The 25,920-nt window shown below is 40.6% G+C and overlaps 1 protein-coding gene across 2 annotated transcripts; it reads right to left on the reverse strand.

Moving 5' to 3' along the window:
• Window positions 1-392: 392 nt before the first annotated feature.
• ZNF800 (zinc finger protein 800) lies at window positions 393-25,920 on the reverse strand. 2 transcript variants are annotated; one of them, XM_066591863.1, is made up of 6 exons: window positions 25,815-25,895; window positions 15,754-15,845; window positions 15,504-15,609; window positions 7,701-7,796; window positions 4,180-4,323; window positions 393-3,191 (listed from the first exon to the last, which is right to left on the reverse strand). In XM_066591863.1, exons 2-6 carry the CDS (start codon window positions 15,802-15,804, stop codon window positions 1,543-1,545), a joined length of 2,046 nt encoding a protein of 681 aa, XP_066447960.1. In that variant the 5' UTR covers window positions 15,805-15,845; window positions 25,815-25,895; the 3' UTR covers window positions 393-1,542. The 2 variants fall into 2 exon arrangements, with proteins under 2 accessions (XP_066447960.1, XP_066447961.1); XM_066591864.1 differs by lacking the exon at window positions 15,754-15,845 and having other exon boundaries at window positions 25,815-25,920.

The following is a 25,920-nucleotide window of genomic DNA, read 5'->3' on the forward strand; positions in this document are numbered from 1 at the left end:
TTGTAATAATGAGTGAAAAAGGTTATCTCTTCACAGACATTGGAAGCATATCCCTAGGATCTGAACACTGTGACCCCTGCCAACCACTGTAACAGCGGACCAAGGAAAGCTCTGTGGCACATCAACTATTGGCTCCTTCCAGGTGGCAACATAGTCTGAATACAGCAGTCAGAGTCACACCAATTTGACATTGTCAGCACATCCTAGCGATACGACTATTATTTTATTACATAAAAGGAGCCTTTAAAGTAAAATGGAAAGTCAATTAAAAAAAAAAAATCACTATTAAAGCAGCTAAATTATTCTTCTACTGTTTCTAAACAATAAATTACACCAAAAGGATTTTTTGAGGAAAAAAAAACAAAACTTTTTAACAAACTAAAACAAACAAATACACTATATGTTTGCACTTTATTTGTAATTTTTACATCTTACATAATGTGTTTACCCATTAGTAGCAGATGTTGTTCCTTTTGGTCTGAATTCCTATAACCTAAAAGTGTGACTTTAAAGTAATGGGGCTGGCACATGTAATGGACCGTGCCATGAAAGTTTAGTTCACATATATGAACACACTACATGCCTCATAGTAACATTACACCAGAGCTAATCATGCTGTAAACTTATCAATTACGGTATACTGGACAAGTTTCAGTATGCTATTTTTACAATGTGCAAAGTGAGTGTATAAAATATGCACACATCTAAGAAAAGTAATTCCAGTGAATTAAGCAAGTAAACATAGTTGACCAAGCTCCTGATTCTGCTACATTTGCTACAAAAAGTAAAATGCAACACATAATGTGTACAGCAACGTTAACGGATATTTCCTTGAGTGCAGATTTTATTATTCTTAAACAAAACATTTCAAACCTATTTAAAAACCTAAAATACATATTATTGTCTAGAGATAAAAGACAAAATGTTTTTGCACTAAAACATTAAGACTATTTCATAGCCAATTTAAAGCAGAGAATTAAAGTTAATGTAAAAAAAAAAAACAAAGTAAAAAGTAAAAGTCACCTTATCGCCAAACTTCAAGTATTACACAGGAGCGTCTCTAAGAGTAATAAATGATTCCTTCACATTAATATTTGGGAAAAAAAATATAACCTTCCAGGAAAATCTGGTATCTTGAGCATTCTTCCTGACTTATGCAAGAGGATATCCATCTACAGTGATTCTATCTCACGCAAATGTATGATTCAGTATTTACAAAATACATAGATTGAAAGTGATATTGTTAAATACAGAAATGAGGTTTGTACTAAAAAGTTAACATTAAAAATGTACACAATACACAAGATTTAAAGCAATCTACCTGGCCAAGCTGCTTTCTTTTGCAGCATGCTGAGAATGCACATAAGAATAAAACACTGTAAGAGAGTGGGGAGGAGAAATAAGCCCTAGTCTCCAAAATCAAGGCTTATTAAATTACTCAGTTGTCCATTAGCACAGAGGATCTAAAGTGTCTTGCAATCATTAATTAAAATGATGAATCTCTTGAAAAAGAGGAATCTTTCACGGCTTTTAAGAATTTACTTAAGAAACAGGTGTTTTAGACCTTGTGCTTCTCCCTTTGTTTTTTATATCCGCAGATAAATTATTAGAAGTCACTTTGTGATTCTTTTTGTGTTGCTCCAAATCTTTCTTTTTAGCAAAGGCCTTACCGCAGGTCTTACATTTCAGTAATGAAAAGTTTTTGGTCACCTTAACCTCAATACCTACATCATTCCCATCATTCTTTTTGCTAGACGATAAGGACGGATCTTTTTTTGAAATAGGTTTTTTTCCTTTTTCGTTCTTGTGACCTTTTTTGGAAGTTTTATCCATAATGCACTCAATCGGCTTCTTGATGACTCGACTTTCCAAGTTTGAGGTTATTTTAATCAGTGCACGCTGTGACTTTTTGTGAACCACTGTAATATGACGGATAACATCACGCTTCCGACGGGTCTCATACGAGCAAAGAGGGCATCTGTAAAATTTTACAAATATGCAGTTTCCATCTGTATGTAGCTCAATGTGTTTTGCCAGGTTTTGCTTAGAAGTGAATTGCCGTTTGCAGAGTTTACAGTAAAGTTGCTTGAAATCAAAGCCAGCTGATAATTTAGGCTTTCGACATTTCTTTTTATCACCGGCAGGAGAAGAAACAGTTTTAGGAGAATCTACATCCGACTTTGTTTTACTTTTTACTGTAGGTACATTCTTTTTTTCAATGGTTGCCCCCTTAGATTCACTTTGAGGGGAACTTGTACCAGAATTTGACGAGGAATATTCAAGTTTGATTTTACCATTTGTGATCGTGACATGTCCTTCATCTGATTTAGCATTATTTTCAGATTGAGAGGCCTTATGTACTATCTGCATATGTTTCTTCAGTAGGTATTTTGAGGTGTATCGCCTATTGCAAACAGAACAAATAAAAGATGCAATGCTAAAATCGGACTTTGCTGAAGATTTTTTTGTACGGGAAATAGTCTTCGCTTCTTTTTTGGGTGTTGCAATTTCAGGATTCATAATCTTAACAGGTTTCGTGCTGCTCTCTGTTGTCAAATAGTCTCGTCTCATACCCCTATGAACTTCATCAATGTGTCTCCTTGTATTTGCCTTCGTAGCAAATGATTTCTGGCATATGTGACAGCTTTTACCTGTTGAATGGACTATGCGGGCAAGTCCTTTTGAAGACGATAAAGGTGTATTTCTTTGTACTTCAATGAATTTCTTAATATCTTCCAACTTTTTCTTATGTACTTTTTTAATATGACGACGAATACTTCTTCTACAGTTAAAATCTTTTTTGCAAACGCGACATAAAAATGGATTGCTGTTGCTAGCTTTCTTAACAGATTTCGCAACAATACTGGAAACATTCAGATCATCTACATTTGAAAAACTAGAATTAGCCTCTATTGTAGTATTCTCAGAAGGTGAAATCAAAGTTTCTGTTTCTGGAGTCAATGATGGCTGAGAAGCAGGGACAGACTCTTCCTCTTGAACGTCAGCAGCTGAGTCAGACACATTGGCATCGAGATGTACGTCACTAGCAGGCTTAACAATCTGAAACACTGCATTTTGGTTGGTCTGAATAGCTTCTAGTTGTATGACAACCTCCGGATCATTTGTTCTTGGGTATATCGACTCCACCAGATCTTTTGTTACTTGATTTTGATTATTCCCGTTCGGAGGATCTATATGAAGAAACAAAGATAATTATTACATTTTGTGCACAACACAGTAGAATTTAAAATAGCCTATTTTTGTCCTTCTGCACCTCCTTCTAAAACTTCAGATCTAGAGATTTTAAATGGGTCAGCTACATTATATACGAATTAGTACAGTAGAGCGGGCAACAGAATCCCAGACAAAAAAATATTATCTAAGACCTTAGTTAACCGGTTTCTAAACTGAAAGTTTAATTATAAACTTGAGCCATGTGTCTCCTCCCCAGAAACATGAATTGCGGCAAGATACTCCCATGCCCCCCCTGCATCCCTCTTAAATCACAAAGGCCATGCACTGTATCCCTCCACCACAAAGTACCTCCGTTATGATACACAAACGTATAATACAAAACTGCAGAGCATCTCTTTACACAACAACTAAGGTTTACTGAAATACTCCCAACATATCATTTCCAATAAGGGTGTTCACACTATTAAAGGCCAAAAGAGTACATTTGGTGTCAATCGGGGCCTTATACATTGGCATATTTTCTGTTGCAGAATAGAATAATAATAATAATAATAATAATCTTTATTTGTATAGCGCCAACTTATTCCGCAGCGCTTAGAATAGTCTACTATGCCATTCTATTATCCCAGAGGCATCCTGCAAACATAAAGCACACTGTAAAATATTACTTGGGTTTCGTTTTTTAATAAAAGAGACGCTACTCTATACCTATGCACACCAGAAAATCCTCCTGACCAATACATCCAACATACACTGGAAGTATGTGAGATAATCCAAGGCTGGAATAACATAGACAGTTTTGAGCCAATCACAAGAATCGATCCAAAAAGAAGGCAAACTAGACAAGGAAAGACTGATAGTTCTTCTCTTTAATTCAAAAATTATATGCGCAATTCTTGCAATTCCACCCAGTATCTATAGATCCATTACTTTTGAATGCTTATAGATTTCTTTCTCCAACAATTTTTATAGTTTTCGACTCACCTTCATCCACTTGGAACTTGGATAAACAGTAAAATTGTTTGTGTGTTATCAGATTCGGCAATCCCCGGAAAAGACTGCGGCAAGATTTACATTCAAATATAGTGTCTACTTCTCGTAAAAGCATTACTTTAAGCTGTTTGGTGCCTATAAGAAAATAAAGCAAGTATTATTTCAATTTATATTCTCTACATACATATTTCCACAAACTACAGCAAATCTTGCAAAGAATAAAAAAATAAAAGAAAGCGTTAAGCCTCTTAAAACTGATAATTTAAACACTATAAGGGCTTATTCAGACAGGCGTATATCGGTCGGGTTTTCACACCTCTCTCCAAGGGGAGTACGCAGGCCTGGCCGGGAGCAGTGCACTGAGCTGCGCGCCCCCTCTTTTTTTAAATCAATGGGCGAAAAAAATAAAAAGTCTATTTTAGAGAGACAGAAACCCTGCACTGAGGGGAAATGCTAGTGTGCAATTTTAAAGGATCTGAACTTGTAATCATTTGATGGCTTCTATAATATACTGCAATACTTAAGTATTGAAGTATATTGTAGTTTTAATATTGGGCTATTAAAGTGAACCTGTCACATACTTTATGCTGCCCTCAGTGAAGACAACAGTGCAGTGTCAGACATGCCAATTCCAGCAGCTGTCACTTATAGGGTAGTGTACAGTGGCTTTTAAGAATGTACAACTTGTTTCTGTACAGTTCTGCAGCTCTTGGCAAGAAGGAATCATATTTTTCCCTTAAAACACTTGGCAACCCTGGGAGCCTTCCGTAGGCCCAGGACTGTCATCGAAATCCCATCAGCACCTTGCAATTCCTCCCGACTAACAGCTTACATACCGTAGTTAGCATTGAAGTCAGCATCTAAGCTGTCAATTGGCCATGAACTAGCTCTGATTGCAGCCGTTTAGGGTAAGTGTCAGATGTTTCAAACCGGGTATGAAATGTGCTCAGCTCCTATGCCCGCTTCATACAGATACTACACCTCTTTGATATAAATGTACATCACGGAGAATGAACGCTTAACAATCAAAACCAAAACTAACTTTATTTCTTTTTTAATAATAGTAAAGAGAGCTCTATATGCTAATATATATCCTCCTGATAATTGTAAATGACAAAAAACAGCTTCTAATCTCCCCTTGTCTCTTGTAGGAAGATGTCACCGTATTAAAATGCTTAGTTTTCCAAGACTTCTTTACCCACTGCAAACTATTCCATTGCTGTTAAAACGAGAGGACGTGCGAAAACTTCAATCAGATTTTTCTGCTTTTATATGGAGGAACAAACGACCGCATATTTTCCTAAATAAACTTATGCTCCCCAAGGATAGCGGTGGAATAAATTTTCCAAACATCCGTAGCTATAATTTAGCAAACATCTTCCGCTACTCATTAGACTGGTTGCAACGCACCAGCTATTTCTTAAATCATAATTTGGAAATCAATCTTCTCCGCCCTTGGAATTTAAACACGTTACTACACACAAGCTTTTCTAAACACCCGTTGGTAGCCAGGAGATCTCTTCTGGTTAAAGATGCCACTGCCACCTGGAAAACCTTACAGGAGGCTTATGGGCTACCCTTTCGACTATCAAAACATATGCACCTGTGGAATCACTCAGAGTTTAGTGCAGGCCGCAATAATAAGATTTTTACACTCTGGCGCGGTAGGAAAATTGAAAAGGTATTGCAACTATTACATCCCAAAGAAACTAGTTATATGTCTTTAACAGAGTTCCAGATGCTTAATGGCCTCCCTCCATCTCACTTTCTTCTGTATGGGCAGCTTCGGGTTTTTTTTTTTTTTAAAGATAGACTAATTAAATGTAGCAACATGCCACCAATACACTTGACTTTTTCATACAATACCCTCCTAAGAAGCACTCCATCTACACTTTGTACTTTCACATTAGAAAAAAAATCAAGCTGATAAAGATTACCCCTCTCTCTTTCAAAGATGGGCACAAGAACCAGAAGACCCTGAGATTGGTAGTAAAATTCTTGAAGGGTGGGCTTCAGTGAAGAAAACTATCATAAATGAAAGATGGAAGGAGTCACACCTTAAGCTAATACATGGAGCCATTGATGGTTTTGACACCCCCCCCCCCCGACCCTAATTCCCCCGGACCGCATGCCTGCATGCCCTAAATGTTCTCAGCCATGGACTGGCCTATTACATGGTATGTGTTCCTGCCCTAAAATCCAAAAATACTGGATAGATACTAAAAGCCTCATACATAGAACATGGAAACATGTCTTACCGCTGTCCCCACAAACACATTTATTCCTCTCTTCACCACCCACATTTAAAATTAAAATGACAAGACTGTCACACATTATATTGTTTACGAGTAAACACTGTTTATTACAATATTGGCTACAACCACAAGGCCCAACAAGATCTGGTATTGTACAACAGATCAAACACCTCCTCCATATGGATAGGCTAGAAACAGAACGACGGGCAGAATCGCAAGCCAAAAGATTCTTCCGACAATGGCGTTACTTCATAGAAACATTTTTCACTACCTCGGAAATAAGAACATGTGTGTACCCCTTTAAGGATACTACCTGGTACCTCACCTTGGAAAATGCCCACCAGCTAGGGAGGTTGAAACTAGATGGCTATGGTATGAAGAATTCCAAATAACTCAAAAGGTGTGTATATTTTGGATATTATCCACATCTAGACACGAGTGGAGAGTCCTAGGTCTAAAGTTAAGTTTTAGGATGTTTGAGATACATTTAAGACGTTATGTAAGGTATATGTATACATCCAGTTTTTTGTGTTTTATTTCTCTTTTTCTTTTTCCTTCCTCTATTTCATGTCTTGTCATTTTATTTTAAATGTATGTTCTCACAATGGAATATAGGCAAGTGGAAGCTCTAACCACTAGAATCTTATAGGTTTATGTACAAGCGGACGCAGTTTCCATATTGTAATGCAATGTACTATTATTTCTATTTTTCTCATTGTTATAACTAAATGCCAAGAAAAAAAACACAGCTTCTAAAAATATTTCACACATATATAAACCGTAGAACATGCAGATTTTGCTGCACATTCACACCAAAATCTGCAACAGAGATTTTTCTCGTCCCTTGTGGGCATAACCTTAAAGGGGTTTTCCTTTCTTCTTTTTAATAAATAATGAGGTGTGTAAAACAAAAAAACAATGACTCACCTTTTAAAATATCCCATCCCCTAGTGCCACTGATCTGGTCCTGGAAACTCCTGCAGCAGTCACATGCAGCTTAATGTTCAAGTGACTGCTGCAGCCAACCACTGGCCTCAGTAATCGTATTCACTAATGACACATGATCACTGAGGCTAGTGATTGGCTGCAGAAAAAAAAAAACAGAGTGCTTCTATAACTTTCTCATACTACTTTAATGAATCTGAAAACACATTGCAATTATGCTTTATTGTCAATTACAATTTAGTTACTGAATCACTTGTGAACTCTGAAAGATTCCGTATTAAAATAACTAGGTAAAAATATGAAATATCTTACCCGATCTGAAACATTCAATAATTTGTAGAATGCCAGATTTTGAAGTCGGAACAGGCTGTTGCAATAAAGGTGGGTCTCCTGGCTCCACAACATTTTCTGTAAAATAGAAAATGACCAACAGAACTTCAGTGAAACATATTCTTCATAGACAATTTGAAAAAAAATCTTTAAAGTATTCAAAAATGTGTTGATGACATACAGAATTTATGACAGCTATTTCTAGCAATGACCGAGTATTTTTAGACAACTTTATACAGATGTCACCAAAATGTGCTGTCCTATTAAAGGTCAGCATATTAGAATGACAGCTCTGCAGGCTAAGTTTGGTTAAGGATGAATACAGCAGACACTCAATTATGTGTCTACCATATATAGGAGCTTGGTACTTCATGCTGTGTACATAGGCAGATAGGACAGCAATGGTCAATCACTCCTTAATGCTGGAGAGGGAGGAGAGTTCACTCTTCAATATAGTGGACTGATAAGTCAGTGGTGTTTTGGAGGCTCTTACACAGCACACTGGGCAGATTTACAAATAGTCAAATAGTTATACAGTGTAAACTTTGATTAGACAGTCTTAAAATGCAGTAGATTTTTATCAAAGTGACCCATGCTGGATGATAAATCTGGCATATCCTTAGACACCTTTGTTCATCTATTAGTTGGTTTAGTTTGCACCTATTTTTAGAGAATGTTGCATTTAAGCCATGCCCCTTTCTTGTGAAGTCACGCTACATTTTTAGATGTGCCGAAACATTGTCTCAATTTGCACCAGAGAACTGTCACATTTTCCATAGTAAATCTTCCCTAGTAATTCTTTTTGCCTCTTTGGTATAATAGGTGAACACATCTTCAAGTATTAGGCGCATTCCCAACAGCTCTGTGCACCTAGACAGAAATGTGCGCCTGATCCGACCTGGCGCACATTTCTGGCATAATTGACACCAGTTTTCGACGGAAATGATATATAAATCTGTTGCTCCTGGGTAGCCACACCTCCTTGGAAGTGTCAACCCCCTTTCTCCCGAAAGTGGCAAAGCTGGCGCAAAAACCTAAGAGTCGCACATTTTTGTGCGAATCCCCAGTTGCACAACTTTTTTAGGCCAGAAATTGGCATTAAAGGCTTTGTAGTTTGTGAAGGGGATTTGGAGGCATTAATAAGATACATGCAACGCTGACTGGTGTAAAGATACGCTTAGAGATTAATCAGCACAATCTTTTCAGCCTAATGAATACTATTCTATATTTTCAAAGGTCGGAAATTCACTTCTCTAGAAATATTAGCAAACTATAGAGAAAACCAAGTTAATGAGACCAGTTCCAAGAATGTGTGCAGTCGTAAAAGAGTGAAAGGGGAAAATATGACTAAAGAGTACTTCATTTTTATTGGGATATCATCAGCATTTATTTTATTTAAACACGAAGAGTAATTAAAAATGTACAATGCTATGGTTTATAGTCCTGGCTCAAATTCCAATTTTTAGCCCTAATTTAGTTCAGTACAGTTATGTTTCTAGGCTAGGATTCACTTTTTTTAATCCTTTTTGTGTGAGCAGGTACAACTACTATGGGTGCTACATAACATTACCCATCTTTATTCTCAAAGCATACCTGTCATTTTTGATGACTTTTCATAAGCTACCATGAGTGAACATGGTGAATAGCATTATATCTGACCTATAAGACTTGTGCCCTGCATTTATCACCATTTTTTCCCTCTGCAGGCTCCATCTCTAATTTTCTGCTTTCCCTAAGCTGGTGGGTGGAGACTGCTGTTATGTGGTCTCCTATATAGAGCGCAAACAGAAGAGGAGGTTCTATTCCCACATCTCTATCATCCATCCATCTATATATATATATATATATATATATAATATAATATAATTTATTTATTGGTAACTAAAAATTGTATTTGTCACCTAAATTTTTTTACTTAGGAGCCAATGTCTCCTAGGTAATTTTTTTTTTGTCTGGAGCCCTGACACAGAGAAGCAGCTGCAGCATGGGGGACATTATACAGCAGTACAGAGCAATGTAGATGTTAATCTAGTAGCTGTGACACAGTAAATCACTTACTAGAAACTGCAGCAGAATGTCTGTGTGTATCTCTACTTTGATCTCCTTCTCCTCTCTATAGAAGTCTATGGGTAGGATGAGGCAGTAGCAAGCAAAGATGTCTTGGTGTTTCCATTTCTAGAGAAGGACTTCACATGATAACAGGCAGTGGGAAACAAGTTAAAAGGAAGACCCACTAGCAGCTAGCACTTTAGAAAGATTTTTCATCACAAAAACATTATTTTAGGTAGATTAAGAGACTTGCACTTTAGCTAGTTATCACATTGGCTATCATATAAATATAGGTTTGTTCGAAGTGCAATACCCATTTAATTTTAGCCATTGCAAGCTTTAATATTGCTAATTCTAAGATAAAAAACAACTTCTTGACTTGTATAGGAGAGTGTTGTAGGCACACTCAGTGACATATGAAAAGTTCCATATGCAAAGTAAGGCAGAAAAAAGTAAGCAGTCCCCTTCATCTACTGCCCATAGTGTGAACCTATGTTATAACCTATGCAATTTGCCACTAGCTTTAAAACAGAGGTGTTACCTTTCATTGAAACACTATCCTCTGATGGCAAGGAGACAAATACTGACGCTGCTTCCAATGTACACAGAACAATTGGAAAAGTGAACTTTACAATAAGTGCTAGCCTATCAAGTGCTCTATGTGAAAAGTACAACATATCAGACTTTTTCCTCGCAATGAAAAACAAAGCGCCAAATAAATATATACGAGATCTTAGAGCCCCTTTCCTTTAATAAAAAGAACCTCTCAGGTGGCTTTTGTATGTCGAGGAATAGCTGAAGTAAAAAGTGATGTTACAGAAAAACTTTGCAGAGAAATGAGAAATCTAGAAACTGAAAACAGGAAACCACCTGTAATGTAGAGGCAGTTTTAACTTGGTAAAAAAACGGTGATGGAAACACTTTTACAAATCCGCAGAGCTATCACTTTACATTAAAGGGGTTGTCTCGCAAAAGCAAGTGGGGTTATACACTTCTGTATGGCCATATTAATGCACTTTTGTAATATACATCGTGCATTAAATATGAGCCATACAGAAGTTATTCACTTACCTGCTCCGTTGCTGGCGTCCCCGTCTCCATGGCTCCGTCTAATTTCGCTGGCTTCTTGCTTTTTTAGACGCGCTTGCGCTGTGCGGTCTTCTGCCTGGTGAATGGGGCCGCTCGTGCCGGAGAGCTGCTCACCGCGTCGTCATCGTAGCTCCGCCCCGTCACGTGTGCCGATTCTAGCCAATCAGGAGGCTGGAATCAGCAATGGAACGCACGGAAGGAGAAGAAAATCCACGGTGCACCATGGGAGAAGACCCGCGGTGCACCGTGGGAGAAGACCAGCGGCGCCATCTTTAAAAGAAGAATAGAAGAAGCTGCAGAACGCTGATGCAGGTAAGTGCAATGTGCTTTTTAAAAACTAACCTATGCTTTCTTTTTTAACAGGGCAGAATGCGGGGGTAAGTGAAAATTATTTTTTTTCGCTTTCGCCGCGAGACAACCCCTTTAACTCTATGCACGCCACAATCAACACAGATCGTTGTTAAAGGTGGGAATTGGTGTTCTTGACGATCCCCGTCATTGCAGTGGGAGACTGGCTGTCAGTCACAGCGCCGGCCATTTTTGTCTTGCAACTCACAAGTTGCTATGACCACAACCCAGAAATCACTGAGGTTGGATTTTGTTTTTTGCAATCTACAAGTCCAGGACATGACAACTTGTAACTCGCACGGTCTCCCCTCTGACTTCAGTGAACTTGCAAGGCTGCAGAACGATCTTTGGTCACACAACCTATTATGTCTCGGCCAAAGTGTATTTCTAGCCTGAAACAGGAAGTTTTTTACCAGTTTGATAGGTCATGAATAATAACCCCCGCTGGAGTTTTGAAACGTGTAAAGTGCTCCATGGGATGTTTGCTTATTTATACCTATTTTAATGTACGGAATCAAATTAGAGTATTCTACAGTTTATCAAGACGAGTAAAGGATCCATTTGTTTTTTCATTTCTATTTGTTGGATTATCCTCTGCTACCATCAATTCATGCGTTTTAGGATTTCATTATACAAGGTGAGCTGAAACAATTCATTTTTCTATTTTCTTATTCAGATTTGTAATTTTTTAGAAAATGATGGGCACAGTAAAAAAGAAAAAAAATCATATTCAATTTTTAAAAAGGAGTATTATTGAGCAAGATTCCGAAATAAACCGAAAGGACATTTAGGCTGAGGACACACGGGCAGAAATTCTGCGACGAGATTTCACGCCGAATTTCCACCGCTGCACGCTGCCATGGGATTGCAGACAGACGCGATTTTGATCGCGGAAAACCCGCGCGATAACAAAATCTGGCAGCTGGCACATCCGCAGAGCAGAGTGAATACACCGGACAAAAAGCCGCAGTTCACGGGTCGCATCTCGCAGTCGGAATTCGGCCCGGCCGTCTGCATTCACTCTTAAGTTTTCTTGTGGAGATCTGAAGTTGCCACTTCTATGCACTAAAATTACTGTTAGTTTATTTTCTTTCACACCATCTTCACTGCTGTAACCATTTGTGTAATATAAAGGACTGTTCCACACTTTATGTATTATATGTGCTCAATAACCGAAGGCTATGCATGAAAAAAGTCCACAAGTTAAGACAATGACATTATCTGTGCTCAGGTTTTACTGTACTGTGGGGGCTACCTTGCCGGGTGGGCTCTATAAGTCTTCAGCTGAAAGGGATTCTACTGTACAATCTTGCTACAGCTGCTCTAATGCAGTCACATACAACAAGGCAATGGAAATTCCTGAAGGCAGGAAAATAAGGCTTAGAAATTGGAAAAAAAAATGAACATTTCAGAAAGGAAGTCAGCTTGACTATAAATAAGTATAGAGCATGGAATGATAATGTGCAACATGGCAGAATTATATTAGCTGTAGTTTTTCATCTTTTGGAAAATTCTATTAAGCTAAGAAAGTATGCTGACAAGGGCACAGGACTAAATCAGATTTCCAGGCAAGAAGAGTGGACTTTTAAGGGGCTGTCTGAGATGAGAGAGAAAAAAAGGCTTTTCTTTCAAAAATAGCATCGCTCTTCTATGGGCTGTATATGTAATATAGCTTAACTCTATTTACTGGATCAGTCCACAATACCAGACACAACCTATGGCCAAGGTGCTGAATGTGGAAGACAGACGACCCCTTTAAAGAGAGTCTCCCAGATTGAACACACTGTTACGTGTGAAGGCACACTATGGAGATGTACCATCAGATGTGTTGTGAACCCTGCCTTAAAATTACAGTGAAGAATGGTAATTAGGTAAATGCATTAAAAATTGTGGTAAATACATCCTATGTTTGTTCAAGGAAATCTGTTGGCTCGTACATACTGTCCATTCTGCATGCATCCTATTGTAGATGAGGAGGAGCTATACAAATTGATATATAGTTTATCGGGAAAGATTCACTATACCTTGCCTTTTATTTATCTATCTAAACCTCTGCTCATTCTGAGCTGAACAGTCCAATGGGCGGAGCTATCAGTGATTGACAGCCGGGTATGACTGTACATAATGTCAGTTCTGGATGTTGTTGTTAGCCGTTTAGTCGTTCACGACCCTTGGTGGCCCTAAAGGCGAGCTAGGACCGCCCACTGGACTGTTCAGCTCAGAATGAGCAGTGGTTTAAATAAATTAAATGCAAGGTATAGTGAATTTTCTTCATAAAACTTTAAATCCATCTGCTCAGCTCCTCCTGCTCTATAACAGGATGCCAGTAGTTTGAACAGCATGTCCAAGCTGACAGATTCCCTTTAAGATATAAACATATGCCCCATTGACAGCTATTTTGGGTACACATTACATCTGATGTACATATCCCTAGGGTGCATTCACACGTAACAGAGCAAAATCTGTGTTAAATTCTATACCATTTGGTGTGTGTTTCTGGCACAGATCCCCAGCAGGCTTCATCCCTTCAATTTAAAGAGTGAAGTCTGGTCAGGATCCGTACCAAAATCTGCCACGTTTGAACACAGGTAAAGGGTAACACCAGCTAGACCAATACGGTATACTTCTGGCTACTCTCTGAATTTTATACGTTTTGTTTTTTTTTGCAATAAACAGAGTATGGAACAGTATAGTAGAACACAGTAGGCATTATAAAAAAAAGTATATGCTAAAAATATATGCACTACCAGTCAAAAGTTTTACAACACTTCAATTTTTCCAGTTTTATTGATATTTACAGAGCTTAATGTCTCAAATATACTTGTAAATGAAAGCACAGAACAAATAAACATGTTAAAATTAATAAGAAGAATGGATTAACTTTGCTCCACCAAAGTAAATCTAGATTTTTCAAAGTATCCACCTCTAGCCGATATAACAGCTTTACGTAATTGAGGCGTTCTTTCTACAATTGCATTCAGATATTGTTCAGAAGATCATCGCTAGTGAATGGAGGCAGAGTAAGCCGTGGATTGTTCCGGCCCACCCGCCTCTATTCATAGTCAACAGGGGGGCGGTCTTGTTCTTACGGCGTACATGTTACAGCAAAATTCATCTTTACTCTGTGATACAGTAGGATGATGGTGATACCAAATGTATATAGTTTTTTTTACTACTTAAACAAATATATCTTAAAAAAACAAATATTATTTCACTTATTTTTAGTTCTTTTTTTCTTAAAGGCACCATAGGAGACTTAAATTAGAGATCATATGATCACTTATACAATGTACTGCAATAATTATATTTCTGCAGGCATGCAGAAATAAACAGCACCCTTGGGGACAATCACAAGGCCCTCGGCTGCCAGGACTCCCACAGGCACTGAACCACAGGCAGCATGAACCCGGGTCAGGTATGTCTTTTTCCAAAATGTTGCAGCATTTTGAAGATTCCCTCTGAACAGTGCTCAACTTCATCAGATGCACGCCACGCTAGCCCCTCCATGCCCTTATCAACTGGAGTGAACGTTCTCACTCTGTAAACAAACAGAGACAGCAGTCACTCTCGGCAAACCAGGAGGGCAGAGGATGCTGTGACCCCACTCCCATGACTATGAACTCGGCTCAGAGTGAATCTTCAAAATATATTTTTCCTGAAAACACCAACATACATGCCCGCAATGTGCATACCTGTAGCTTCAAAAACATGAACCTAGTGACAATTTCCCTTTATTCCCCATTAGAGACGTTCACATGTAGCGAAAAATCCATGTCATAATCCACAATTTCTACATCAACAACTTTTGACTCGGAATTAGCTGTGATTCTGCAACCGATTTCTTGCTACACATAATGGTGCTCCTCTTACCTTTAAATACTTAGCGCTGACTGCCAGCGCCAAGAGCGCAGCACAGTCAGTCACCTGGCAGCCACTACTGAGCGCAACTGCCACTGGTCAGGTGATGCAGAAGTAGTCTACCTGTCACCGGGTAAAGGATGGTGGCACTCAGTAGTAGTTGCCGAGTGACTGTGCGCGTTGCACTCTCGGTGCTGGCAGTAAGCGCTCAGTTTCCAGGGGTGAAAGGAGTGCCCTTATGTGCAGGGGGAAATCAGCTGCAAATATGCAGATGAATCAGAGTCACAATCTGCACCAGTTGTAAGGATTTTGACACAGTTTTTTAAGTGGAAATAATGCAGATTTACCACTGCGGAAAATCAGCAACATTTCCACTATGAGTGAACGTACCCCTATGACGGTTTTCCTTAACCTTACATAGTGAAACGCTAATCGGTGTACCTGAGTCACAGCAACCATGGTGGTGATGATCAGTTTGACAACACTTGTCCCTTAAATGTTTTTGTGTGGGTGACTTTGTTTCTTCCGTCTCCATGTCATGTTTGCTCTGTTGAAAGAAATACAATGTTGAATTCTTGAAGGACCATGATTTATTCATACCAACACACAATAACATAACACTCCAATATAAACATGCAATCTGAGGTCACATGCAAGGATGCAGGTAAACAAGGATAAATTCAGTTAATACCTTGTTGCGCAAATAGTGTGTCTTCCGAGGTGTTATGGAATTTTTTTCCATGGTTTAATTTAAGGCAGAAATACTATAGTTGCAGCGACAGACTGTAAGAGAAAAGTATATTTTATATAGTCACCAGGAAACATGAGACGACTATTGCCAAGAGAAGCTCCACTGGGCTGACAAGTAGAGCAGAGCAAGTCAAGTTTAAGATCCCTGCGAGAGATGAGAAAATCTGTAAAAAATGTGTCTTTTTGGTATTTTGTCAATGGCCATTTTCCAATTATTTGTTTGATATACGTTATGTGATGCTGTTATATTAGAATATGGATCCATACTCCCCACATAGAATTTTGCCTTTCTGCATTTTGCAGCAAACTGGTCTTTGTGCAGCCCCCTGTAGCTCTTTATCAGTAATATTGTAGTTTTTAGTGATTTTTATAAGGACTTGATCCCTTTTCAGTGGATTGTTTGACACAAAACATTATTACCTTTGAAATAAGTCGTGAATTTTTGCATTTTGGACAAAATCTTAACACATTAGAAAGACATGCCAAAAGTCATGGGACAGAGACTAATATCATGTAGGACCCGCTCTAGCCCAGTGAAGGGCAGCAACTTGACATGGCATTGATTCCACAAGTGGACAAAAGATTTGTAGAAAGATGGTGTGCCATGCTGTCCGTATAGCCACCCACAGCTCCGTGGCATTTGTAGGAGCACGATCTCGCGGTGGGAATGGACCATTCCATCACATCCCATCAATGTTCTATTGGGCTCACTTTGGGTGAACATTCAGGCCACACCATTCGTAGGACTGTTCCAGAATGCTATTTTAACCAATTCTGGACAATTTGGGCATGATAACATGGTGCATTATCCTGCTAGAATATCCCATCATTGTAGAGGTACATGGAATCCATGAAAGGCTGTGGATGGTCACCAAGCAGTGAAATGTAGCTGGCATTGGTAAATTACGTGTTTAGCAGATCAGTGGATGAACCGATACCATGAGAACACAGCCCACACCACTATGGAATCACAAGCCTGCACAGTGCCTTGTTGACAACTGAAGTGCTTATCTTCATAGAGTCTGCACCACACACAAACCCTCCCATCCACACAAAGCAAATGGTACCATGACTAAATAGGACCGGATCACATGCTGCCAGTCCTCTAGGGTCCAATTGGCATTCTCACAAGCCCAGGTGAGGTGCTGTGTTCGGTGTCATGGTGTTTTAAAGGGAACCGCATAGAGATGAATGAGAGATGCGTGTGGATAAAAAGTCAAGGTGCTGGCACGCTGACTTTGCCACGGTACACCATGGGCACGAGGGACTGGGCGAGTATGAGACACAACTTCCCGAACTCTTATTTACATTTTTCTTTACATTTTCCCTTGAATTCAGAAAAAGTACGAATATAAAAATGTCAAAATTAAAACTTCAGCTTTATCAGCTTTCAAACCTGCACGTACCAAAAAATATGTTTAAGCGCTTTGTAATTTCTACTGCGCTCACTGAAATGAATGGAACGGCGAAGTACCTGCACAACCTCCGTTCCCTTGAAGAACTGAACTCCCATTCTCGGGATCGGTGGGATAGGAGTTTTCACCTATCCAGTGGATAGGTGAAAATTTAAGAAAAAAGGCTCCAAAATTAAACCATCACTAATATAATAAAACACCTCTTCAATTTTTGAAAATCCTCAACCCATATATCTGATTTTACTACTTTTAACAAATCCCTGACCTAGACTCTGGCATCACATCATCTCTAGCCTTCTCTGTGCTTCTGAACTTCTGGAACACCCCTGGTTTACTGCTTGATTAACTATCTCTCTGCTAACTCTATAATGTTGTACTTGAAATCTAATTTCTATTTCCGCTGAAATAGCTCTAAAGATGTTCCCAATAATGGAGGTTATTCCATTCCCCTTCAAAACGCATTGCACGTTTTACATCATGGCTACTGAAGTTTCCTTACTGGCTCTGAAGCTCCTTATTTGGATATTGGCAAGTGGTCCTGGAAAAAGGGGGCGAGTTGGCTTGTCTACCACTATCCCCCAAGCTGTATATGATATTGGTTTATTGAGCATTCTCCTGAGCACTGCTATATCCTGTTTATTCATTTTTTCTCAAAAGATGGTCATACATAGAGATGAGCGAGCACCCAAATGCTCGGGTCCTCGTTATTCGAGTCGAGCTTTTCGTAAAATTCGAGAGCTCTTCTCGAGTAACAAACCCCATTGACTACAATGGGAGACTCGAGCATTTTTGTATGTGGGCCGCCGGGTCCGATGCTTTTATTTTTTTACTCTCTCTGCATCGCGGCGGGGCCAAAACAGGCACGTCACAGCAGGGAGGAGCCAAAAACAGGCGGGGTCGAACACTGCGTTATGCTCGCTCGAGTAACGAGCACCATCGAGTATGCTAATACTTGAACGAGCATCAAGCTCGACAGAGTAGGTTCGCCCAACTCTAGTCATACATATTAGATGAATGTCGGCTGCTAAACCTGTCAATTCAAAGGGACCAGCTGACCATCTAGTTTGTATAGGGATGTCCCTACTGTCCTTTGATGGCAGATAAGATTTCCACAAAACATGCCAGATCCCATTATTCTCAAGGGAGATAAGCTGCCATCAGAGGTGTCTGGCAGTAGATTACTCCACTCTCCCTACTGAGAACGCATGCTCAGCCAAACGTGCAAATACTGTATATGGAGGAGGGAGGGTTAGTTGTTGGCCAAATGCTTAATCCAAAGTGTATGGTAACCTTACGGACGCTTGCAATGGGTCAAGCCAAGTGTAAAGGGACTAAACAATCCTCAACCGCTTAACGCTCCAGGACGTACAGTTAGTGACAGAGGTTCAGGGTTTGTAAAGAGGGGGTCGGGAGCCAATCCCACTCCATACAATGTGAGTGCTGGCTGTTTCTTGCAGCTGACACCCGCCAGCAATAAATGCGATCAGCTGATCATGGCTGTCAACCCTTTAAATGCTGCCAATTCTGACAGCGCCATTTAAATTCCCCGATCAGAATTCAGGGGTCCTGAACAGCCCCCCAGCAATGAGACCACAGGTCACCGTTGAGTTGCCATGGCAGCTGGAGGCCTTCTGAAAGCCCCCAGGGCTGCTATTGCAGATTGCCTATGAAGCAATGCCTCTGATGTGGCTTGGTAGACTGCCTGTCAGGTTCCGGTATAATATAATACTATGGTATTAGATCATACTTCAAGAGTGATCAAACCATCAAAAAGTTCATGTCCTCCATGGGGACTAAAAAAAAAAAAAAAAAAAGGAAAAATTTGTCGTATTATTAGAATTATTAAAAAAAAGGTTATAGAAACAAAAGAAAAATCAATTCCTATATTCATAATAGAAAAGTAAAAAACATATTTGGCATCAACGTGTTAGTAAAAGTCCAATCTATCAATGTAATGTATTATCTATCCCGCACAATGAACGTCAAAGAAAATATTACACAACGCTAGAATTGCGCTATTTTCGTCACCCCCGTCTCCAAGACAAAACCTAATAAAAAGTAATCAAAACATTGAATGTACTCCAAAATGTTACCGATATAAACTACAGGATGTCCCACAAAACAACGAGCTCTCATGCAACTGTACTGACAGAAAAATAAAAGTCATGGTTGTTAGAAGATGGCGGCAGAAAATAATTCGTTTTTTTTTTGTTTTTTTTAAGTACTATGGCAAAAAAAAAAATAGATATATATTTTGTATCATTGTAATCGTATTAACCCATAGAATAAAGTTACCGTATATACCGGCGTATAAGGCGACGGGGCGTATAAGACGACCCCCCAACTTTCACCTTATACGCCGGTATACAGTGGAGAAAAAAAATAAATTCATTACTCACCTCCCCCGGTGTTCTGTCGCGCTCCGGCAGGATGTCGCTCGCTCCTCGTCCCCGGCGCAGCATTGCTTTCTGAATGCGGGGCTTGAAATCCCCGCTTCCAGAAAGCTAATACACACGCCGGCAGCCATGACATCATTGAATGGCTGTGATTGGCTAAAACACACGTGGCTTCAGCCAATCACACTATTCAATGACATCATTGAATGGGTGTGATTGCTAACACGTGCGCCTTCAGCCAATCACAGCCATTCAATGCTGTCATGGCTGCCGGCGTGTGTATTAGCTTTCTGGAAGCGGGGATTTCAAGCCCCGCATTCAGAAAGCAATGCTGCGCCGGGGACGAGGAGCGAGCGACATCCTGCCGGAGCGCGACAGAACACCGGGGGAGGTGAGTAATGAATTTTTTTTTTTTTACCCTTTTTTTTTTTTGTATTACCGGCGCATAAGACGACCCCCGACTTCAGAGCAGATTTTTCGGGGTTCAAAAGTCGTCTTATACGCCGGTATATATGGTAGTCATTTTTGCTGCAGCATATATACCGCAGAAACAAGATTCCCCCCCAAAAAATTGTGTTATTTTTTCATTAGATTCCAATCTTTTAAAACTTTTTCGGTTCATTACATGGTACATTAAATAGGATCATTAAAAATAAAACTTGTCCCGCAAAAAACAAACTCTCAAACAGCTATGTTGATGGATAAATAAAAAAAAGTTATATTTTGAAAGTGGGAAGGAAAAAAATGAGAATAGAATAAAAAGAAAAAAGGTTGCATCCTTAAGGGTTGAAGACAGCTCCACCAAGGAACTTCATACTTTTTCACCTATCCACACTTCTACTCACTATATATAATACAGTGGTTTTTAATTCATTATGTAGCTATCCCTTTAGTGTATATATGTGGGCTAGTGTTACCTTGGTTAGTTATTTTTTTCTGTCTAAATCTCCTAGCTTGTTTTTCCTTATATGGTCATGTGATCTCAATTCTGACCAGCTCGGATCTGCTTGGGGTTATGGTGTCTGAAACTAGTCAATTTCTGAGTCTATGTTATGCTGTTACATGAAACATACCACAGACACTGCCTATAGGTGGACACTAGACACTCCTCTCATACCGTGTTTCCCCCAAAATAAGACACTGTCTTATATTAAGTTTTGCCCCCACAGTGTCTTATTTTCAGGGAGCGCCTTATACCAACCTGGTGCGCGGCATCCTAAAGACTTGCGATGGTCTCCAGCAGCACTGCGGCAAACTGCAGTATCCTCCCTGTCTGCCATCTCAACTTCTTCTGGTGACGGGGTTTTGAATACCCCGCCTCCAGCAAAGCAAGCGATTGGCTCATCGAGCGCCGGCTGTGATTAGCTGCTAGCGCGCGATTAGCCAATCACAGTGCTCGCTTTGCTGGAGGCGGGTATTCAAAGCCCGGTCACCAGAAAGCAGCTCAGATGGCAGACGGGGAGGACACTGTAGTTTGCCGCAGAGTCGCCAGAGACCATCGGGACGCCGTGGACCACGTGAGTATTGATTTTTATTTTTATGCAGGCTAGCTGGGTCTTATTTTCGAGGGAGGTCTTATATTTCAAGCCTCCCCCAAAAACCACGGTAGGTCTCATTATAGGAGTAGGACCTATTTTCAGGCAAACACGGTAGTTATTTATGATAATTACACAGCTCCTGTCATACAGTTATAATAGAGAAGCTCACAGCTCATGTTCCTCACTGTATACGTCTAGCCTGTAGCTTAGTTAGGTGAATACAGAAGGTAATGATAATTCAACTTTTGTCCAGCAGGAAGTAATAGTATAGCCTCTAGCTAATGCTGTACTGATGAATCATGGGATTGATATGAAAGTAAAAAAAAAAAAAATCACTTTAAAGATGGTGCCTGAGAAGCGTCAGGCAGGAGGCGGCACTGCATGGAAGTGGCTGGAATACACAGAGGAGACCTCCAAAGTATGACAGGCAATCAGGTGAGTGGCCCTTTAAAGATACATGTTGCAAGGTCAAGAAAAATATGGATTCTAATTATACGCTGAAGTTACTGATGTATAACCAATTTGAGAACTTATGCTTACCATCATAGACCTGTGTTAATGTGAAGCCTCGTGCACATGGAAGAGCCCTTCAGTATGAAGCCATATAGCTTCCACGCATGGACAGTACAAGCTCCATCTGAATACTTTCCCCTACACGCAATGCATAAATACAGAGCATGTGCCAATTTTCTTTTTACATTCCTACAGAATCCAACAGAAAAAAACCCTCCATGCATCTCTGTATAAAACGTCAGGTATACAGAGGTACGGTAGATCGCTCATGGACCTCTACGGAAGCCCTATTAGAACTCTGTTAAAAAAACGAGGCAGTAATAATTGGGTCCAACTGCAAAGACACCACACTTTTGAGAAGAACTAGGTCTGTGGCCTCTGACTGCAAGAATATTTTGTGTGTCTCTGGATTTGTAATCAATATTACACCAAAAATAATCAGAATGTGCAAGATATACACAAAGCCCGGCACCCCAACAGGATTGGTATTCTGCAATTATTGCAAAGTGCATCACACCACAACACGTACGCATTACCTTATTCAAGACCCTATGAGGCAGACAAGAACATGTATATGGCCAGCGAGCACCCCGTCACTTCACTATGAGACACAGTTCTTCTTTGTGCTCCTATTAATGGATCTGTAGCAAATCCTAAAATAATCTGGCTTGGATAAAATGATATGCCATGCTCCAGATTCTAAATATATTCAGAGAGCCATGTATAAAAAGTGCTGTCCAGTTAAAGGGGCTTTCCAAGAGCTTCTAAAAAACAATAGCTAGAGGGCAATGAACTGTAAAAAAACGATGGAAAAAAAAACTTGACACCCCCACCCCCCTTAAATGTCTTTCCAATTGTTCATGTGATCACATTAGCTTGTCATTAGCCGCAGTGGTAATGCCCACATGAACAGTACATGATCGGACTGGAGTAGAGCAGCGCTGGGACATTTAAAAGGGGAGTCATTTTTTTTGTCTGTGTTTCAGTTATCGGCCCCCTGGTCATTTTTTGTAAGTCTTGGAAAACCTTTTAAACTTGGAAACTAGAAACGTGCGCACATTTATCCCGTAAGACCACTTTAAAGAGCTAGCTGCTGCTCTCCACTTCCTATGCTTGGGACTTTAAAATGTTATAAAATACTATACATATGGTACAAGTTTCTCTCTAGCAACATAGGAATAGAATAGTGCCAACTGCTTTGAAAGAGACTGAGAATTATGCAGAATTTCACCTCCACACCACATAAAAAGAAATGGACTTTGTAATCAAAGTGTATTTGATCCGCCATGACCGGACTTATGGATGCCCACAGCTCTAGTGTTGTGATATTGCAAGTCGTCAGGTTGGGATCATAACACTGTAGCAAGACGCTAGACTGCTTTGAAAAAGAATCAAGGCTATCGAATTGCCATAAATTCACAGGTCGAAAGGGGGGTCCCAAGTGAAATTTGAAAGGTATATGAATGACAAGGTTTGTTATTTTTTTATTTAGCAGATCTTTTGGGGTTTTGAAAAGAGTTGTTACTCTTGGAAATGGTTTTAGTACCGTATATACCGGCATATAAGACGACTTTTGAACCCCGAAAAATCTGCTCTGAAGTCGGGGGTCGTCTTATACGCCGGTAATACAAAAAAAATAAATCATTACTCACCTCCCCCGGCGTTCTGCAGCACTGCTGCAGGCTGTCGCTCCCTCCTGGTCCCTGGCAGAGCATTGCTTTCTGGACGCAGGGCTTGAAATCCCCGCCTCCAGAAAGCTAATACTGTGATTAGCTAACACACGCTGTCAGCCAATCACAGCCATTCAATGACATCATTGCAACGACAACATATGAGCTGAAACGCTGAAAGAGGAATATGACTAGTAGACCGCCTTCACACTTGGCCTAAGTATAAGGGTATGTTCACATGCGTCAGAAATGCTGCAGATTTTCATCAGCTGAATTGGTTGTGGAAAATTTGCAGCATTAGAAAGCCCATCCACACATTGTAGAGAAAGTCTGTAGCATTAACTGATCTGTGCTGCAGATTTTAAAAAGGTCATCCAGTTGTAAATTGTTGATGGCCTATTCTGAAGATAGGCCATCAATGGTATAGCAGCAGGTGTCTGTCACTAGGGACCCCTGTCAATCGGCTGTTCTCTGCTTATATACGGAGCTGATGTCTGCAAAAAGCAAACAGCTCTGATCCAACTGCAGTGCCAAGTTTTGATATTACAGGTAAAGTTCCCACTGAAATTAATGGAAACTTGTTCTGCAATACCCAGCCTGGCCACTGTAGTGCGAATGGAGCTGTCTGCTTCCTGCAGAATTCAGCTTAGTGCACCAGCACAGCAAACAGACGGATGGACTCCTGCTGATCTACTATTGGTGACCTAGCCTGAGGATAGACCCCTTTAAATCCACTACATATCAATTTATGCTGCAAATTTTCACTACGGATGTCATATCCCTACAGAACCATAAACAAAGTTATTGTGCTGTTACAGGAAGTGACACAGAGACAGGAGAGGTATTTTTTATACTCACCTGCTCCTGCGATCCAGCAGTGTCCACCTCTGAAGTTGACGTCCCGCACGAAAATCTGACTTTTCATAGTCCTGTGTGCATGCTCTCCTATAGACTTGTATATGACAGCATGCACATGGGACTCTGAAAAGAGACAAATTTTTGTGCCACTTGCCGACTTCAGAAGGGTATACTGCTGGAGTATAAAAGAAATATCTAATCCGGCTCCGTGTCACGTCCCCTAATAGCACAATAACTCAGTGTATGGTACTGTGAGGACATGACATCCCTTTAATTGAAGGGGTGAAATCAATAACAAATCAGCACCATTTGGTGCAGATTTCCTGCTGGGGAAAATAAGAAGAAATCCATAATGTGTGAACATACGTATAAGGGTGCTTTCATTCTTTGCGGATTTACTGTAGATTTTGTCATATTTTGGTACAGGATTGGCAGATTTCAGCTTTTCAATTGAATTAAAAAAAGAGTGAAATTGGTACTTATGGGTGTAATTTGTCATCACTTTTTTAATATATACCATTTGACACTATCTTACGTTTATACCACCTGAATAATATTATAAATATTTATATTTTGGAGAAAGAGGGAAAAAAGAGATTAAGAAATAAATAAATAGTGGGGTTTATCTATATGTATTGGTGAAATTAATTTTTAAAATGGTGACCGATAACCCAAAAGTACAGTTAAACTGGCTGCGGATCTGCATCAAAATCCATGATGAAATCTGCATGTGAAGACACAAGGTCAAGTTATTGGATCCAGGGCTCCTGTGAGCTCATCAGTTAGTATATGGGGCTCAGATACTGACAGTCGACTTTAACCCAGAGTATATCATGAATGGATGGAGAGCACTTTGCTGAGTGCAGTTTACAATTCCTGTATGTCTCCATGGCTCAGCATCTTCAGCTCTCCGCCAGTGAATGGCAACACTTCCATCCAGGGCTGAGAAGAAAGAAGGGAGCAGATCAGTGGAGTGGATACAATTGTATCCCCGGTCCAGCAGTGGGATCCGACCTGCTGACGCCACTGGAGAGCTCCGGATGGCTCCTCAGCTCGGGATCCCATTCACAAGTGAAGAACTGAAAACAAAGAAAGTTTGAGAAGTTTTCTCCCGGCGCAGCTGTATTGGTGCCCCTGCAGAGCCTCTTGATGAGAGCTGGCGAGGGGCGCGCTGCCCGCACTGGCACATACAATGGCACGGGCCGGACATACATGGAGCGGGTCCTGCGCTCTAGCATTGCGCACACGGCAATGGAGAGGCGCCCTGCGCCCTGGATGTTCCGGCTGGTGCCCGGTGCTTTCTGCCCCTGTGTGGGCATGGTGAGGGGCTCGTGCCCCGGGACTCTGCCGCCTCCTCTCCTGCGTCTGACAAGTGCTACAGGCTGCAGGGAACCCAAGTGGTGCCACAGCGAGCAGCAGGGATGATGCGCGGCGCCGGGGCAGCAGGTGCCGCCTGCCAGTCCGCCCCGCACAGGAGAGGGGGCCTCGCTGGGGGTCTGCACCAGCCATCCTGCCCACGGCAGGCCAGACAGGGCGAGCGCGCCGGGGCGCAGCCGTGCATGGAGGGAGCGGGCTGAGAGGGCGCCTCATGGACGGAGGGGCATTGTATTACCTCAGGCTCGGCAGATGGGCTCCGGAACATGGCTCACCCCAGAGCGCAACCCAGACAGCCACCGAACGACGCGCTCTCACCGTGCGCAACGCCCCGCCAGCCAGCC

Source organism: Eleutherodactylus coqui, chromosome 2, assembly GCF_035609145.1.
Source record: "Eleutherodactylus coqui strain aEleCoq1 chromosome 2, aEleCoq1.hap1, whole genome shotgun sequence".
Lineage (NCBI taxonomy): Eukaryota > Metazoa > Chordata > Amphibia > Anura > Eleutherodactylidae > Eleutherodactylus > Eleutherodactylus coqui.